The sequence below is a fragment of the Curcuma longa genome, chromosome 11 (genome assembly GCF_044706935.1).
Source record: "Curcuma longa cultivar G26 ecotype Majalengka, Jawa Barat chromosome 11, ITB_CL_G26_1.1, whole genome shotgun sequence".
Lineage (NCBI taxonomy): Eukaryota > Viridiplantae > Streptophyta > Magnoliopsida > Zingiberales > Zingiberaceae > Curcuma > Curcuma longa.
The window spans coordinates 11382661-11400208 of NC_133871.1; the positions used below are offsets into that span (position 1 = coordinate 11382661).

The window sequence follows — 17548 nt, forward strand, 5'->3', positions numbered from 1 at the left end:
AAAGTATGAACCGCTGCAAACAAATGCTAGTTAAACTGTCAAAAACCACAAAACGAAGCAGCAGAAATCCAAACTAATAGATATTTCGGTCTAGGGCAATGATGTCAAAATGTGTTATTTCAAAGATACAAAGTTGAACTTGGGAAAAAACACATGAAATTGACAGTGCACGATCCAATTCGCCATTCCTCAAGCCAAACTAGAACACTAACAGAAGCCAGAGGACACAACCTGCTCAACATTTTTGATAAACATAATGAGGTGCTTTAACCAATACATCTGCGTGATGTGCAAGAACAATCATACTAAGAGAATGATAACAAAGAATAAATGGTCTGTTCTTTGCGGTCTCCTTGGGCCATATGAGCTCAGATCGAAAACTCTATACCAAGAAGGAATGGAACTTACATTCCTTAGAAGTTTAAATGAACCAAGTGAAATTTAGCAATTGATAAATCCTTTAGCTGGCTCCGATAGCTGATGCTGATGCCAATTTCTATGATCCCTCTTTTCCAAAATAGAGAGATTTGGACTAGAGTCCAGGGATTGACTCAAGGTTGTACTTTGCTGAAGTTGCGCTTTCATCCTTGTCTTCAATGTTCTTGCTTTCTTGCTGTCCTAGATTTGGTATATAAGAGTAGGATGCATTCATGTTTGAGGAAGGGCTAGGATTGCTTATTCTACTAGCCAGAAATCGGCGGATGAGACCCCTCAGAAAAGGAGCCATTGTGTCTGGCTCATGTTCCAAGTAGAACATGATACCTCCCATGCAGAGACAGAATAGAGCAACCTGCAGTTCCAAGAAACATACCAGGGCAGAATAACAGTAGATTTATGTTCTTCCTAAATCTATTTGCTAGACATAGGCTACCTGAATTACTACAATGTGAAATTTGAATAGAAGCAGATGCCCTTGTCAATTCACTGACATCATAATCATGTGAAAAAAATGAATATCAAAGAAACATAACGAGATTCATTATCATCAAGCCGTATACCTCCCAACAATTTGAAACCTTTTAACTTCATTAATTTTATGCAAGTCAATATCACTATTAAGATTAAAATTAAATAAATCAACATCTATCAGTCATCTTTCAACGTATCCATACCATTTCAACCTATATTCTCTCATTTTATCATCAATTGAAGCTACATTTAACTACTCTCAAATATTAGTTTTATTTTATCGTATTTCATCTTTTCTTATAACTCTACATATACATCTCTGCTATATTAACTTTTTGTACATGGTATCATAGATATTGACAAATTTTGATGTTAACTGACTAGGGCCTAATTCAACCCTCAAACTTTTCATCTCTCTTGTGATCAACATCAGCTGTTTTGTAGACACAATGAGATTCAGAAATGCAAAGTTTTTCTCTTTTATAATATATATAGCAGTCACCCGAAGATCTGCGAAAGTAGCAAATGGACAATTGGAAAAAAAAAAAACATTTGACAATAACTGCTGAAACAACAATCTGTGTATCACAACCTTCAACGACAAAAATCATGATAAGCAAATCTCAGAACTGAGGGCCTTCTAGAAAATGCTTAGTGTAGAGGCAGGCTCTCTCTGCCATTTAGGAGTTTGTAGATCTCTGCATTAAACTTAACTAGTACATTAACATTATTAGCCTCCACTTGTAATATCATAGGCAAGACATCAACGTCCATGAGTTTGTCTTTTAGGTAACCCCTTTAGCAGCTTTCAGTACCCAAAACAGGAAGACAAAAAACCCAACAAAAAATAGCACATGCGACGATTTTTTTATAAAAAGAAAAAAGGAAAAACAAAGCTATCCCATTAGGCAAAGAAGCTGCAAATGAAAATCATGGCATAATCATAAGACTGGTAGGCTCAAAAAAGGATTCCGATTATTGTGAAGAACATCGCAAGTATATTGAATAGGAATTCTAACAAAGAAACATGTGTGTGTGTGTGTGTGTGTGTGTGTTAATGGAAGAAGATTTGCACAAACTTGATGGAACGACAAAAGGATGAATTTAAGTACCTCAGCATTCTTTATATGAGGAAGGAGATGACGATTGACTGAAATATACCATACTGAATCCGCAGCTCGTGGAAGCACATAGAGAGCTAGTTCTGCTCTTCTAGATTTCTTTTCCAACAGTACAGAAAGAGCAGATATTGCACCAGCAAACCAATAAATGAGTTTGTGATCTTTACTTGCAACCTTCCGGTGTAAACAAATGACACCCTAGTATAATCCAACATAATAGTTAGGCACTGAAATATTATAATTTGTAACAGAACAATCCAGAAGAAATAGCTACCTGGAAGACTCCTACAAAAGCAGACAAAAAAGTAGTTGAGCGGACTGCACCCAAAAGAGCACGCCATGACGTCCAAGCAGGAGATTCCAGGAACTATCATTTAATCAATTAAAGAATGTTTTCTCATCAAATACTGAAATCAAAAGAGACCAAGTTATGAATAAACTGAAATTCAGCTCTTAACAAGATAGAGAATATTAGCAACTATATGTATCCAAAGGCAAAGATCATATCTTTCATGATGAAGCACTAAAATTATTAATTATCAGCACGATTAACATTTTAATTAACCATTTTGTGAAACACATTTCTCAAAAGTAAGTTTCTTGTTCAATCCATGTAAGTCAGTACCTTCTGTAGATGAAGAACCACAAATGGCACGTATGTCAAAGAGAAGTACAAAGGAAACGTTTTCCTAAATGTTTCTGATGCAGCAGTTGCATTGTGAACAAGGCAAGAATTCGAGTCAGGATGAATCATAGAACAGGGGATAATGGAAAGATTCTCCGTCAAGTTCACTGTACTGCATCCGTTCTTTGATAAGTATGCCGATAGAGATACAATGTCAACAGGTCCACCCCTACAACATTCTCTGACAGCTTTGTAAACAGGCTCCGCAACTGGCCCAGTTTTTTGAATAAAATCTTGATATGCTTTGGGCAAGCTTTCAGGTCTCATTACAAATGCATACATAACCTGTAAAATAAATATGTTATTCACAAAATATTTATAAAATGTGTGAGAAATGGTGAAATTTTTTTCCTGCCATATCCATATTTATAAGAATAAAAATGAAAACATCATGGTTTGAAATATTGTACCATAACTATTGTGGTAAATTCCTAACACTCGAGACTAGTTAACATGGTGCTCTCTCCTGCGTCAATCGTGCCACTCATGCTGATGATTATTGTACCATATTGACACTCGCATGCATCAGCATGCTTTGACACTTGTTGAAGCATGCCAAGATGAATTTAACTATTGTTTATTATTTCTTTAACTTATTTTCCTAAAATTCTGATTGAGTTGATTATCATATTCCTATAGTCTTATTCTAAAAGCAAACAAGTGGAATAAAATTAAAGGGGTAAAAGTTATCTTAATTCATCTCGACACCTATTGAAGTAAAAATAACACACATTATTTTTAACTCGGCTATCTAATTGATGTCTTATTATTAAAAGTAATAGACAAATTCTGACTAGAAGACGATTAAATGACTCCTACCTTCAAATTCATCTTGACATGCTTTCTCACATGTTGAAGCAAGTCAAGCATGTGCTATCATAAAATCTTAATTTAATTGAGTATCTAATTGTTATAGTCTTATTTAAAGAAAAAAAATTAGAAAAAGAATGAATAAGTAAAAGCTATTTAAATTCATCTCAACATGCTTTATTGTGTGCCAAAACTTGTCGTAACAATTTAGTGAAACCAAACTATTCCAACCAGGGACTGAAACTCTAGTACAACAACAACAACAACAGTAACCAAGCTTTATCTCACTAGGTGGGATCAATGACTGAAACTCTAGTACAAAACAACATTTTAAGCCTTGCATATAGTATTTAGTTAATTAGAGAATTACGTTGATGAGTCATATGAAATTTGGGGAAAGGATTATTAAGACTTAGAGATTAATAATAGATAAAATATAAACCATTTTAGAATTCAATTTAGTTTCATGGCTGAAAGACCACCATAGATGTTATTTATTGAAATGGGCAATTAATAGACAAGTATATTTATATAAAAAGAGCTTCCTTATTCAAAATACAATCTAGTCATTGCTATAATGTTTCTCCAAGTATTGCTAGAAATATTTTTATAATGGCTTCCTTAAGCTATATTCACTAGAAAATTTTCAATCTCCTATCATTATTAGTAATATAACCTTGCGTTGAAATTGATGGAGTGGCAATACTATGACGTTGATACCAAATAATTGGAACAAACATAATCTAATGATGACAAAATATTTGTCGCTTATGCATTATTTATCCTCTGGGACATTACCATTAAAAACTTATTCCCAGATCCGTTCTGCATCTTTCTTGAGTACATCACAACCAAAAAGGCTATAAATGTTAAGATATCATGTCTCATTGCTTGTATGTCTTTGTCCCTGTCACATTCTCTAAAACTACTTATTTCTTAATTTCTTTTACTATCTTTGTTGAGTTTATTCCACCTTGACTACTAGCACCATCTACCTCTTCATTGTAAGGAGAAACTTTCATCGATCTCTCACCCTCCATGAGTGACTTCATCCACAAACCCTCCAACATAAAGTGCTCACAGTTGGAGAAACAATTTCTGCCTTATGGTCAGTTAGATAACATTGTTTTGATGTATTGGCAATATGGTTTAAGTTATGTGTTTTGTGATTTAATGTGTATCAAGTGTGTAGGTACTTAGCTAGTGCACATGACGATTGTGGAATCATATGCTTGAGGACTAGAGGTTTGGATCAACTAAAGCGTGGAGCTCAATGGACTCAATGAGATCGAGTTGTGGACATGGCGACCATGAAGATCGTGTGCTTAAGAGCTTATCTTGGACCAAGTTGGTACATTGAAGCTCAAGGAGAAGCTTATCGGATTCATAAGTTGAAGGCTTGGATCGAAATGGTGCTTGCATCAAGTTGTGCACTATAATTTTCTTTTTTCCTTCAAGCCTCTTCTTTCCATCCCTCCCTTTTCTCTATGTTACCAAAAGCCTCTCTTCATACTTCATACCCTATTTCTGATCTATAAAAACCCACCTAGTTAATGATTTCATCCTCTATAGCATATCTTATCCCTCTTCATTGTCCCTTACTTCCACATTACTCATTTTTGTGATGTCGTGTAATGTACCGCATCCATAGCCTTGTCTTCGTGTAGTCGCTTGTTGTCTTGATTGTTGCTTTCTGCACTAGTAGTCTAGATTCATCCTTGTCATGAGTCCTTTCCCCTGTAATAACTTCTGTTGCAGATCTTCTCTAGCAGTAGTTTATCACCACGATTAGTGAACTCTCTAAGAGATCAACGGACTCAAGGAAATAAATGTGACATTGGCTTTCATCACATTACACCCAAAGCTCATTGCACTTTCCTTTTGTAAGTTGAATAATCTATTTGGCATTCAAATAAACAAAGGTGGCAGCCTCCAGTATGTCAAATCATGCATCCTTCATACACAATCATGCGATGATAAGATTAAGTACAGAGAATCAAAGAAAACCAATGGTCATTAAGATCTCCTAATGGTTTGTTAGCAAAAGGGAGACTTGAGCATGCTTTCATTTAGCATAAGAATAATTCTTTTTCTTTTTTAATTGGTTGATGTAAGATAAAGGAGAGTCTTGGTGTAATGGTAAAGTTGTTGCCATGTGACCTAGTGACCACGGGTTCGAGTCACAAAAACAACTTCTTGCAATACAGGATAAGACTACGTATAACAGACTCTTCCCTGGCGAGAACTTCATGCGCCAAGCCGCTCTTTTATTGGTTGAGGTGAGATATAGCATCTCCATACATTGCTATCAACTAAAAACATAATTCCCACTGTAATAAGAAGGTAATAAAAATGTTTGATCTAAAGAAATGGGCAAATTAGTAAATTTCTTCAATAAAAAAATGAAGCGTGAAAAATGGTAGAATTGTTAGTAGTAGCCCTAGAGCCAATTATGTGATGATTGACTAGGGACTTTTGTATCATATTCTATTATTAATAAAGGCAAAGTTTTTTTATTATTATATTTATTTTATGTTTGTGTCAAATAACTAAGTATAATAATGTTCTTGAGTAGCTCGTTCAATCTACATCATATCAATTGTTTGGGTCGATCGTGAGATGATGTAGAAAACACTACTCTTAATCATTCCTAGTCAAGCATTAATATTCAGGGATGATATTAATGCGTTAAGACTAGCATGTAGGTCAACTGGATGACTTGATCTCACAAATCATGGATATGGAATATCGAGTTGACACATGTGTATATATTAGAGAATGTATGTTGAATTGACTCGTCATAAGAAAGTTTCATGGATCGTTATATAAGTGTCATAAACTTTCTCATATGACTATTGATATGAATAATCCTTAGATCTGAAGTCACTACGGTTCCCTACATAAGGAGTTATGTATTTTGGTGTCGTCAAACATCACCCGTAACAGGGTGGACTATAAAGACGATCACTGGATATGTAACAAATTATGTGGAGGGATGTGAGTGATGAAGATGTGATCTATCCTTCCAATATAATAGAAGTGATATCTTGCGGCCACTTAATAGAGTAAGATCACGAAATGCATGGTCATTCTTAAATGAGTCAATATGAGATATTGAGCTCATTTGCTTGAGTGAGTCTACTTGGGAATCAAGAAACACAAAGATTGATAAGGGGATGATACAGTCTATGCCTCATTGATCAATCTAGATATCGAGGATAGAAGGACATGGTCATACATTATCATAGTCACGAAGGTTATGTCGGATCTCGACATTCTTGTCACTTGGGTAGCAATGATGCATTCCTAGATGTCACTCATTGTTTATGTTTCTAAAATGAGTTTAGAGACATTGCCAATGTTACAAAAACCTATTGGGTCACACACAAATAACATTCTATTTTGGAGATGGGTTCATTTTAATTTGACTAAAGGAACAATTATGCTCATTGGATGACCAAGACTTGAGTTAGACTCAAGTTGGTTGAATTTGAGTTAGACTCAAATTAAACCAAGGTGATGAATGAAGTTTAATTCATCATGTATGATTAATGTGGATTAATCATGCATTGAAGAAGATGAGGTTATCATGCATGGAAGTTATTGGAGAAGATGAGGTTATCATGCATGGAGGTTATCATGCATTGATGAGAAAATACCAAAAGCCTTAAAAACTTTGGTATTCATGGCTTGCGTATAAAAAGAATTTTTCTCCTCAAAAGTCATGTTGGATTTTCATCTTCACCTCCTCTTCTTCTCTTGGCCGAAACTCTTACTAAGGGTTGCTAGCACAACCAACTTTCTCCAAAGGAGTGTTAGTGTAAATACGCATAGAGGCACTAACACTTGAACGTGTAAGAGATCCAACAAACTTTGAACTAACAGGATAAGCAAAGGGCACGCTCCAAAGGTATACCTTATTAGATAGGATTTTGTAGATATAAACTTGTATGTTTTTCTTTCACATGGATCGCTCAAGGGATCCTTTTTTCGCTGCGATTTGTCGTTTATCGCATAGGATTCTCTACAAGAATAACACAATGGATTACTGACCTAAACTGCATAATTTTCATCACTTAAAGTTTTTGTCTTCCTCTCTCCACTTAGTTGATATTTCATTAGGTAAATTGTATCATCAATGATCATTATCTTTTGTTCCCTTCTTATTTAATGCATGATTTAAAATGATATTAGCTAGTGGCTATCTATTTTAGCATGTTTGTTCTCTCTGTCGATATCTCTCTCAGTAACTACTCTCTCATGGAATAAGAATGATAGGAAACTCAATATCCTCATAGATTTCAATACTTGAAGAAAATTTTAGAACTCTAATCTTATATCCACAACACTTTTATTAGACACTCTACTAGTTGAAACTTAAAAGATAAATGGTTGCATCTCTTCCAATAGCATAACTCTCTCTTCCAATTGAAAGATAATTCAAATGTATCTGTGTTAACTATTGGAACATAGACTAACACAATTGAAACTCAAATAGAAATATAGATACATCTCAATTTTTATATTTCTAGCATTACTCTTCTTTGATACTATTAATGCTTCAGTCGATGCATCTCTTCTTTCCCATCCCCTCTGATTTTAACATTTCATCTCCTTTATGTGACCAACAGAAAGGGCAGTCCGGTGCACAAAGCTCTTGCTAATGCCGGCCTCGGGGAAAGATCTATTATATGTAGTCTTACCCTGCTTTGCAAGAGACTATTTTCGAGACTCAAATCTGTGACCTCTAGGTCATACGACAGTAACTTTATTATTACGCAAAAGCTCCCCTTCTCTATGTGACCAACAGAAAAAATAAAAAACTAAGTCATGGGAAGAGAATCTTCTTATTTTAGTTGGTGTCATCAGTTGATGCTTCTTTTCACCTTCGCTCTCTTTTTAACGTTTCATTTCCTTCCTATATCCACAGACAAAATAGAAGGATGAGACATGGGAAGAAAATCTTCCTATCTCAGTTGAGTTCAGGCAATACAAGCTAAAACAGATACTTGAACAATACAATTGAAATCAGTTGATTGGGTGGCATTGACACGGTGGCATTTACTTTGCCATAATTACTTGGGCCCACATAGTATCAATATAGATCAGCAACAAAAATGATGCATTCAACCTTATTGATACCAGTTGGCACTTGAAATCATGATGGTATTACAAAAAGATAAACTTTGTTGTCAATGGTTTGCAAAGATGTGTTAATTTTTTTGGCTGAAGTTGTTCATAGTTCTGATTGTCTAACAAGTATGTTATTGGTCTTTACAAGAAACCAATCTATTTGGATGCAGACCAATGTAGTCATAAGTTGGTGATGACTTTGCAAACTGTATCACTATCAAACAAGTTTCTGAAAAATCATCTATCCTATAGTAATTAGGCCATATATTTCCTTTGTGGGTTGTGCTAAAAGTCAATTCATGGAGAAGTCAAAGAAGTACTATATGCAAGCAATATTAAGAATTTCACTATTGCACTATGTATTCCTACATTTCTGCTCAAATTTCAGTAAAACATACGTTCTAGGAGGGCAGAGAGTTCATGCTAAGGTGTTAGTCACCACACCTGGGCACATGCCAAAGAGAAGAGCAAAGAGTCACCATGTCTCCAGTGACTTCCCCAAAGATGAAACTTATTCTTGGATTTGGCTGAATTATAGGCACACTGCAATCGTTTAACAATCAGAACCATAAATATCAATTTGAATATATATGTGTGTGTGTGTTTGTTAAAAATTCTACCTGTGCAAGCCTAGCTAGAAGATATAGTGCAAGAGTACGCCGTCTACTTGGATCATCCAATGCTAATATTGATAAACCTGCAACTGAACCTGCTACTATTCTGCACTATTTTGCCCTCAATTATATCAAATATGGTATTTCGAGCAAATTATGTCAGTATAATGACATGTACTTACACATTAATTGGCGTCTCTTTCCTCCTGAACTTTCTTAAAAGGCACCTAAGAGCATGGTAAGAACCTGTAAAGCCGCCAAAAAGTAATCCAACACGGCAAGCTTCTTCTCTTACAATCAGATCTTTCTCAGAAACAAGTTGCTGTATCACAAACATAGAGATCATAAATATAAGTTGCCCATCTGCATTAGCATACAAATGATTTAGGTAGCAATTTAGAAGGGTAAAATAGGTACTTTAATCTTAGATAGGGTGCATTTTAACAACTAAATGGAAATCTTATGAATGTTCTCACATTAATCTAATATTGGAGGGCATTTTGAAAAAGTTAGTATATGTTGAGAGGCATTTCAAAGATTACCCTAAGATAAATGACATAAAAATATCTTATAACACTTGCATAGTTGCATGGTACCTCATGTAATAACAAGAAACACATCAACCACAGTAAAAAATCTTTGTTCCAAGCAAAGTTTCTTTGCCAATTGAAATGAGACAATTTTGATACCATAATAGCAAAAATGTGGTGCTGGTGGAGAATCAAAATTGGAAGGAGGAAAGAGATAAGAGGAAGAAAAGAAAGTGTAGATGATCATTGATATGGACCAAAACACTAGAGGGGTGAATAGTGCATTCAACCTACAAATACAAATTCGCTGATTCTCTTGTACTTTTGTACTTAAATAAGGCTAAGACACTTGATAAAATCAGTGGGTGCTTAAATTAACATAGTAGAAACAATAATGATAAAAACATGCAAAGAAAAGGACAATGCTAAAAGAAACGCTTATATGGTGCGAATCCCAAGACCTACTTTGTGACCTATCAACCCACAACCCATTAGGTGGATCAAGCACAAAGACTATTTAATAAAATGCTCCTTTATCAGAGGTGGAGAAACCTTGTAAAAAGAAATCTTCTTAACAAAGTACGAAAATGAAGAACAAAAAGAAAATAACAATGAACATCAACATCTTGAAGCCTCAAAATGAACACATAGAGAGCAAATATTGACTATGTATGAATTGTGTATCCAAGATCACTTGTACCCTTAATTATAATAGGAATGAAGCATTCAAAAAGAGAATAAAGATACTCATTCAAATAAGTTCTGGATTTGAGTCAACTCAATTCATGTTCAGTCGATTAAAGTCTTTATAAGAAAACATTATCTACCAACAACTACTTTTCAGTCAACTCAATCTTTTTCTAGTTGACTCATATTAATTTAACTGACTAACTCGTTTTAGTCGATTCATCTCGATAAGATCACAAGGTTATCGGTCAACAAATGTCATCTTCAATCAACTCAAACATGCTTCGGTTGACTCAAATCTAAGGCAATCGACTAATTCCTTTTTGCTTGACTTAATTGGCCACTCCAGCAAAAACTTATCCATCTAATATATATTTTTGAGTGAACAACTCAATTCAAACAGAGAGCAACATTATCTCGAGCAAAGAATTTGCAATTGACTTAACAATCAACTCTACACTCCAATCAACTGAAACTTCCATAAATCGACTCAATTTGTTCAAGGATCTCGACTTTCCTCATCTTACACATTATGAGCCTGCATATATGAGGGGAGGTTTAAGATCATTGGTAGAGGTGACTCTCTTGACCATTAATTGCCCCTCTCATTCAATATTGATCACGTGAGAAACACTGGGGGATAGTGGTGGATCATCATTAATGACAAGGCTAGATGACCATCCTAGAGACTCACAACAATCTCAAGCTAGAATAAGTCTCAAGAATTTGAGCTAGAATTCAAGCAAGTGATGAAAACTCTTTCCCCTCTCAAGCAAGTTCAATTATAATTTTAGCTAATACAAGCATAGGTCACAAAGATCGATCAAGTTTCATAGTCAACCTAATTTGATTAGATTTAAATTAATTCCATCCGTAGCACTCCCAATTTAATCAGACTGCATTAATTTTATCTATTTTATAGTGAAATTTAACTTATTTCTAGTTAATTGTTTTCAATCTCTAGTTTCTTAAACTTCTACATGATTTTCTTGAGGCAACTGATTTCTCAGTAAAGATAGATCAAGCCTTTGCCAATATTGATCCAACTTGGGCAATCTATCGATTTTGACCACCATGTTACTAACTGCTTCTTTGGAATTGTCAAGAGAGTTGTTCAGCTATTTTATGAATAATGGACTTCAAGTGACTAGGACTAAAAGCTTCAGATTCCTATACTCGCCCATAGCGGAACTAACCAGTGGTAGGTTCTCCTGTTCTCATTTAGCAATAAGAAAACTTTAGAGGAAAATATGATCATCTTTGACATGTCCTCTATATTGTAAGATTGAAAATGAATTTGAGTTAAATACAAGTTCAAACTTGACACTCTTTATGACAAAGCATCCGAACAAGATCTAATAAAGCTTCATTTGCTTATAGACCTCAGGGTGCCTTTTCTTTTTCGAGTCTGTTATGATGCCATGTGGATGTAGAATGCCTACGATTTGTGAACTTCTTTTCTAGGAAACGAAGCAATGACAGTGTGGAAGAACTTTCCAAGAGAAAAAAAAAGAGTCCACTAGGCATCTAGTCGTTTTCTGATATTGATCCAAACACTTCCCTTGGATTCACATCAATATCATAATTCATAATTGGTTGATACAGCGCCTCAGTTTCATCCCAACCAGTATATAAAACTACAAGTCCTTCCAACGATTCAGATGCTTATTGACCAAGCTGATCATTCTTTATATCAAATTCTCAAATAGCAACAAGAATACCCTATGGTGGCAAGTTGTCTAGACTGCATGCTGCTAGGTTGTGTTAAGTGGAGACAGTGTTAGGCTGAAATGTTAAGAGCATCTTAATAATAGAATTTGTTTTTTCTACTCCAAGTAATTTGACCTTATTACATAGTCCAGATTTGGCATCATCATCTTGAACAATATCTGTTCACCAAATAGATCCAGTTACTAAACAACCTCTCGAGTTTATCCTGAATCAACCAGATAACCTATTGAAATCTGCTTGATAATGTCAAAGAACAAAAAGTTTCATGAGAGCTAAATAATCCACTTACGTTAGCTCTATGATTAATCTTAAAAATTGCTTTTAGAATACCAGAGTAATTTTTCATACAGGAAACAAATGGACATTGAAGGCCACCACATTCGGCATAGTTACACAAACAATGATATAACAAAAAGTAATTGCTACGAATTTAATCGATTTTGCAAAGTCAAAGTACATTCACATAATATCTAAATTGGAATCGTTTCCATTCTGCATTCATCTTGAAAACAATTGATGAATTATTGGCGCAATAATAAGCACCTAAGATAAATCAGTGCTAACTAATTGCCTCTGCAGAAATCTCATTTCCAGCATAAAAGGAAGCTAAAAGAAGCATACTTACCTTAAGGTCAATGATAGAGGAATAAGACTGGCGCCTGGCGAGCTTAAACGCTCGGAGGAGGATACCGATCCCAACCCTAACTCCATATGAGAGAAGAAAACTCTGGCACAGGTTCCCGATGGCGTGAGCGATGCAGGAGTCGTCATGGTCGCAGCAGGGTAGCCTGTCTCCGCCACATCCGCCTTCGTCCGAACGCCTGGCATTATGATGGCGCTGTAACTCCTCGATCGCCTCACGCAGCCTTTTCTCTGCCTCCTGGAGCCGGCGCTCCGCCGCCTCTGAGGGCGCATCGCCCCCCTGCACGAGATGGGGCGAATAATGGCCGTCGATGGCGGCGGATGTGGGCATAGCAAAGAGGATGTGCGGTTGCCGACGCCGGTACGGCGGATGGATTATTTGACGGAGTGGAAGGGACAAAGGAAGGTCGACGGCGACGATGACGCAAGTAGTTACATATTTATCATTTCAAAATAAAATGCAACGAAATTTAATAGGGTAAAAATCAAAACCGCCCATTAATTTTTTTTTTATCATCTAAATAGCGTGTTAGAAAAATATTTTTAAAAAACACCCATTCTAATTTTATATCCAAATTAACTTTTTATTTGGCTGATTTATATTAAAAAACGCCCATTGATTTATTTGCATAATTAAGCTATACATCTAATATAATCTTGAAGTGTTTTTTAAATATAACATAATAATTAATTTTTACCGCAATATATATCTATATATTAAAAATACAATATCTTTAACTTTTATTCAATGTTCCATTAAGAAACAGTGTGCTATTCAACTATAATTAGTTTCCACTCTAATAAGGAGGCTCGAGGTGCCTTAGAGTCGTCCTTGTCCTAATACTTAATTCCTTTGTTTAGATATATTTTTGCTCCTGTATTCTCCATTTATGATCAAAGACTACTTGCACCTCAAAATTTTTTGGATCTGAGGACTGTTTTTAATTCATATATAAAAGATGTCATAAAAGAGGTGGAGATAAACTTTTTTCTTAACTAAAATATTTAATAGAAAGAGATGAAGTAGGAGCAAAATTGGTTGTTTATGACATTGATCATACGGCGTTTCAAGACGCTTGGAGATGAAGTAGGAGCACAATTGGTTATGTATTATTGTAATTGACCAATATCATTGAATATCGATCCAACAATACACGGCGATCACATCAAAATGCGAACCCTCTTCCGAGGCTCATAAAAACAACCTTGAACAACAGAAAGAGGCCGTGACAGCAAAGTAAGCCCAACTCCGGAGACTTGGGATCCCATCGTCTCCTCCGAGAACCTTCTAGTTCGTCCTGCAGCCTCCTTACAGGCAAGCTATATATAAGCTTGATTGTATTTCCATTTCGTCCTGAACATCTGTGACACTATCGCGCTTCATCCGCATGTTCAGCCATTCCTCCGGTTTGGCTTACAGACGACCTGGTGAAGTGCAAGCTATATTTTTTCATTCTGATCATGTCCTTGAAAGAGCTTATTGAGTTAAAAGATTTATTTGCATCTTATTAATATGAATACATCATCATTAGGCTGTTATGGTTCTCATTCATATAATGATTTGTTTGGGTCCCTCCCTTGCCATATCCTGGGACATTTTTCAATGGATATATGTCGCTGCAGTGTTTATACTTCTGCCCAGGGTTCACTTGACAGTATTCAGTGGGGTTCCACGACAGCTTACAGCCAAAAAGGCGAGCAACAGTCGTCTGTGGATGCGGTACTTGGGAATCAAAGTTGGAAAACTCACTGTAAACCACTGAAAAGTAGTGACTTGGACTGCTCTGCCAGACTGATGCTCTGCTCGCAGTATTTCCACTTATGGTCCAGCAGCTGATCAGGCGTATAGTGGCTCGGGCATTTCTATCCCCACTTCAGTTTAGATTCCATATATTTTATCATCAAACGACTCACCGTGCATGGTGGCCCGTTTTATTGAATATAAAAAAGGTTGGAAACACGAATGTGGATCATGCAGTAGCATAGATTTGTTATTCTGTAAGATCTTTGGCATCCATGAACATGCACACTACTCACTCCCTCAAAACTCCCTTTCTTATATTATTCGCTTATGAAGTTAAATCACGGGAGTCGAAGCACTCCAATATTCCGTGTTTAAAATTGGTATCCAGTGATTATTGTAGGAAAATGAGGATATTGATATGGAGAACCTGCATTAGTTATTTTGCTTTTGCTTTTGTTTTCGTTTTTGGGTATGTGATTCTTACAGAGTGGTCGGCTAAAACACCTATACTATGTCGCCTTTGGCATGATGCTGCTGCTGCTGCTGCTGCTTCTGAAAAGATTGCTCGACATGATTGCCCTCAGAAGTTGATCCCCTTTCGACGCCCATCTCCTCTGCATGAAACGTGGAGTGCACACCATACAACGCGTAGAACAACGTGACGAGGAAGCTCCACAAGCCAAACCTGAGAAAGGATCTCTTGTTTAGGCTGGCCATCAGAAACACACTGAGGAAGATAGAGGCCGCTGCCGGCCATGGCATCAGTGGGACAGCCCACTCAGCAGTACTGCCGCCCTCCTGCAGACGGCACGGCATCTTGCAGTGGAATAATGTAGTGATGCCGATGGCGGCGGTGCCGAATAAAGCGAGCCCCCAGTAGCACCCTTCGTTCAGCTTCCATGAGAGGGAGAAGCCGATGGAGAAGGAAGTGAGCAGCGCAAGGAAGAGTAAGGTGGGGCGGGGGTCACTGTTGTCGAGCAACTTCACATAACGCCTATAGATGAGCGCGTTGGCCACCAGTAGGAACACCAGCAGAGTCCCGATCGATATCATCTCTATGACCACTTCGAGTTCTGTGAAGAGCGCAATACACGCCGTGCATATTCCTAAGAAGATGGTGGCGTTGATGGGAGTCCCGGTAGAGGGATGCACTTTAGCCAACCAAAATGGCACGAGATGTGCCCGACCCACAACGCACAAGTACCTCGCCTGACCGAGCATGGCCACCAGCAGCGAGGCGATGATGCCCAAGCTTGCTCCGACTCCCACAAGGTTGCCCATCCATTTCCACCCCACTGTGTTCCTGAAGGCCGCCGCGAAAGAGGCATCGCTAAACAATTATTATCTGAACAATTAATTAGCTTTACTGAACATGGGAAATTAATTAAATGGAGAATCATTATGTGCTAATTAAGCTAGAACCGACCTCATTGTAGGGGATCATGGAGCACAAGGCTAAGGCCATAAGGCAGTAGAGAGTGGAGACTATGAGAACTGAGCCAGCAATGCCAATGGGAAGGCTCTTGGATGGACATCTGATCTCCTCTGCCATGGTCGAAACGGAATCATACCCAATGTAGCTCACATACACTATGGCTGCACCATCAAACACGCCTTTCACACCAAAAGGAAACAATCCTTTGGGTTGGATCAAGTTTTTATGGTTTCCGTTAGCGAAGCAAGCGACGATGATGAACCCAAAGAAGATTACATGGAAGGCCGTCATCACAATGTTCACAATCGAGCTCTCCTTCGTGCTGATAATCGGTAAGTCCCATGCCAATCAACAAAAATAAGTCATAAGTGACTAGAATGCATGCAATATGTGCAGAGTTTAGTGGAGAACAAGTATAATTAGCGATAAATTCAACAGAGTTTCCAGATCATATAGATCACTACAACTTGTTCAACTTCAACTTTGTTGTTTTATAAAAATGACTGTGAATACCTAAAAGGTAAAAGAACCTTCTATGAGCTGACTCCCACTATCTCATAAGCAAACAAAAGTGCAGTTGTGTTCATACCACCAAGAAGAAGGTAAGAAAGAGAAGGAGAGAGAAAAATAAGAAAACAAAAATCAAAATTAAGGTAGCAATGGGAATTAAATTAAATAGATATATACCTGTGGCATAAACAAACTGTGATGAGAAGCACAAGAGCAACAGCAGGGAAATCAAGTGAATTATAGTCTTTGGGCAGTCCCTCCACCTCCACTCTCCACAACTTTGGATCGCTCACCCCAAAAGCCTGGCTCAAGTACTCCGTGAAAGTCCTCGCCACCGCCGCGTTCGACAGCACGTACTCCATCAAAATATTTGCTCCTCCAAAATACCCTACAAACTCTCCTATATATTTTCCATGCATAATTAATTAAGTAGTTAGTTATATTAGTCGGTTATTTAATTTTTTACAGCTCACGATTGAATTTGCTGTCAATTGTATAACAAAGTAATTAAATTTTACCAAAGGTTACTCTCAGGTAGCTAAAGGCGCCGCCGGCGACCGGAATCGCGACGGCAAACTCCGTGTAGCACATGGAGGAGAGGAAGGCGGAGGCGCCGGCAACGAGGTAGGAGAGGAAGACGGAAGGGCCGGCGACGGAGTGAGCGGCGTGGCCGGTGGTGACGAAGACTCCGGCTCCGAGCATGCCGGCGACGCCGAGGGCGACGAGGTCGTACCACTCGAGCTTGCGTTTCATGTCGGCGCCGGACCTTTGGCGAACTTGGTTGAGCTCTTGGTCGGGCGTCCATGTCATGAACATTCTTTTTCGGAGGCGTTGAGGCGTTTGGGAGAGACCATGGAGGAGGTTGGAGAAGTGCGTGGTGGCCATGAATAACTTTTCTTTTTGCTCGGTTAACTATTTACACCCATGCAAGGCCAAGGCCCTCCCTTGCATGCCTTTATACTTGATTATCGAATTAGGTAGCAGGACAGTAAATATG

At 37.4% G+C, this 17548-nt stretch overlaps 2 protein-coding genes across 2 annotated transcripts; both read right to left on the reverse strand.

Moving 5' to 3' along the window:
• Nucleotides 1-230: 230 nt before the first annotated feature.
• LOC141839530 (uncharacterized) lies at nt 231-13252 on the reverse strand. The gene is made up of 8 exons (XM_074727290.1): nt 12846-13252; nt 9455-9594; nt 9279-9378; nt 9103-9201; nt 2656-3000; nt 2305-2397; nt 2022-2228; nt 231-790 (listed from the first exon to the last, which is right to left on the reverse strand). The coding sequence occupies exons 1-8, from the start codon at nt 13191-13193 to the stop codon at nt 533-535; spliced, it is 1590 nt and encodes a 529-aa protein (XP_074583391.1). The 5' UTR covers nt 13194-13252; the 3' UTR covers nt 231-532.
• A 1767-nt stretch (nt 13253-15019) lies between these two features.
• Nucleotides 15020-17445, reverse strand: LOC141836901 (cationic amino acid transporter 6, chloroplastic-like). Its single transcript, XM_074724365.1, has 4 exons — nt 17070-17445; nt 16729-16951; nt 16029-16363; nt 15020-15940 (listed from the first exon to the last, which is right to left on the reverse strand). The coding sequence occupies exons 1-4, from the start codon at nt 17434-17436 to the stop codon at nt 15111-15113; spliced, it is 1755 nt and encodes a 584-aa protein (XP_074580466.1). The 5' UTR covers nt 17437-17445; the 3' UTR covers nt 15020-15110.
• Nucleotides 17446-17548: the final 103 nt, after the last annotated feature.

What these genes read in the sequence shown, in the direction of transcription:
- LOC141839530 (XM_074727290.1), bottom strand. Translation starts at nt 13,193, where the DNA reads ATGCCCACATCCGCCGCCATCGACGGCCATTATTCGCCCCATCTCGTG. An exon ending in CCTCTATCATTGACCTTAAG is followed by an intron (nt 9,595 to 12,845) that starts GTAAGTATGCTT and finishes TTTGTGATACAG; the next exon opens with CAACTTGTTTCTGAGAAAGA. An exon ending in CTCATATAAAGAATGCTGAG is followed by an intron (nt 791 to 2,021) that starts GTACTTAAATTC and finishes TTGGAACTGCAG; the next exon opens with GTTGCTCTATTCTGTCTCTG.
- LOC141836901 (XM_074724365.1), bottom strand. Translation starts at nt 17,436, where the DNA reads ATGGCCACCACGCACTTCTCCAACCTCCTCCATGGTCTCTCCCAAACG. An exon ending in CTACCTGAGAGTAACCTTTG is followed by an intron (nt 16,952 to 17,069) that starts GTAAAATTTAAT and finishes GAAAATATATAG; the next exon opens with GAGAGTTTGTAGGGTATTTT. An exon ending in ACAGTTTGTTTATGCCACAG is followed by an intron (nt 16,364 to 16,728) that starts GTATATATCTAT and finishes ACCGATTATCAG; the next exon opens with CACGAAGGAGAGCTCGATTG.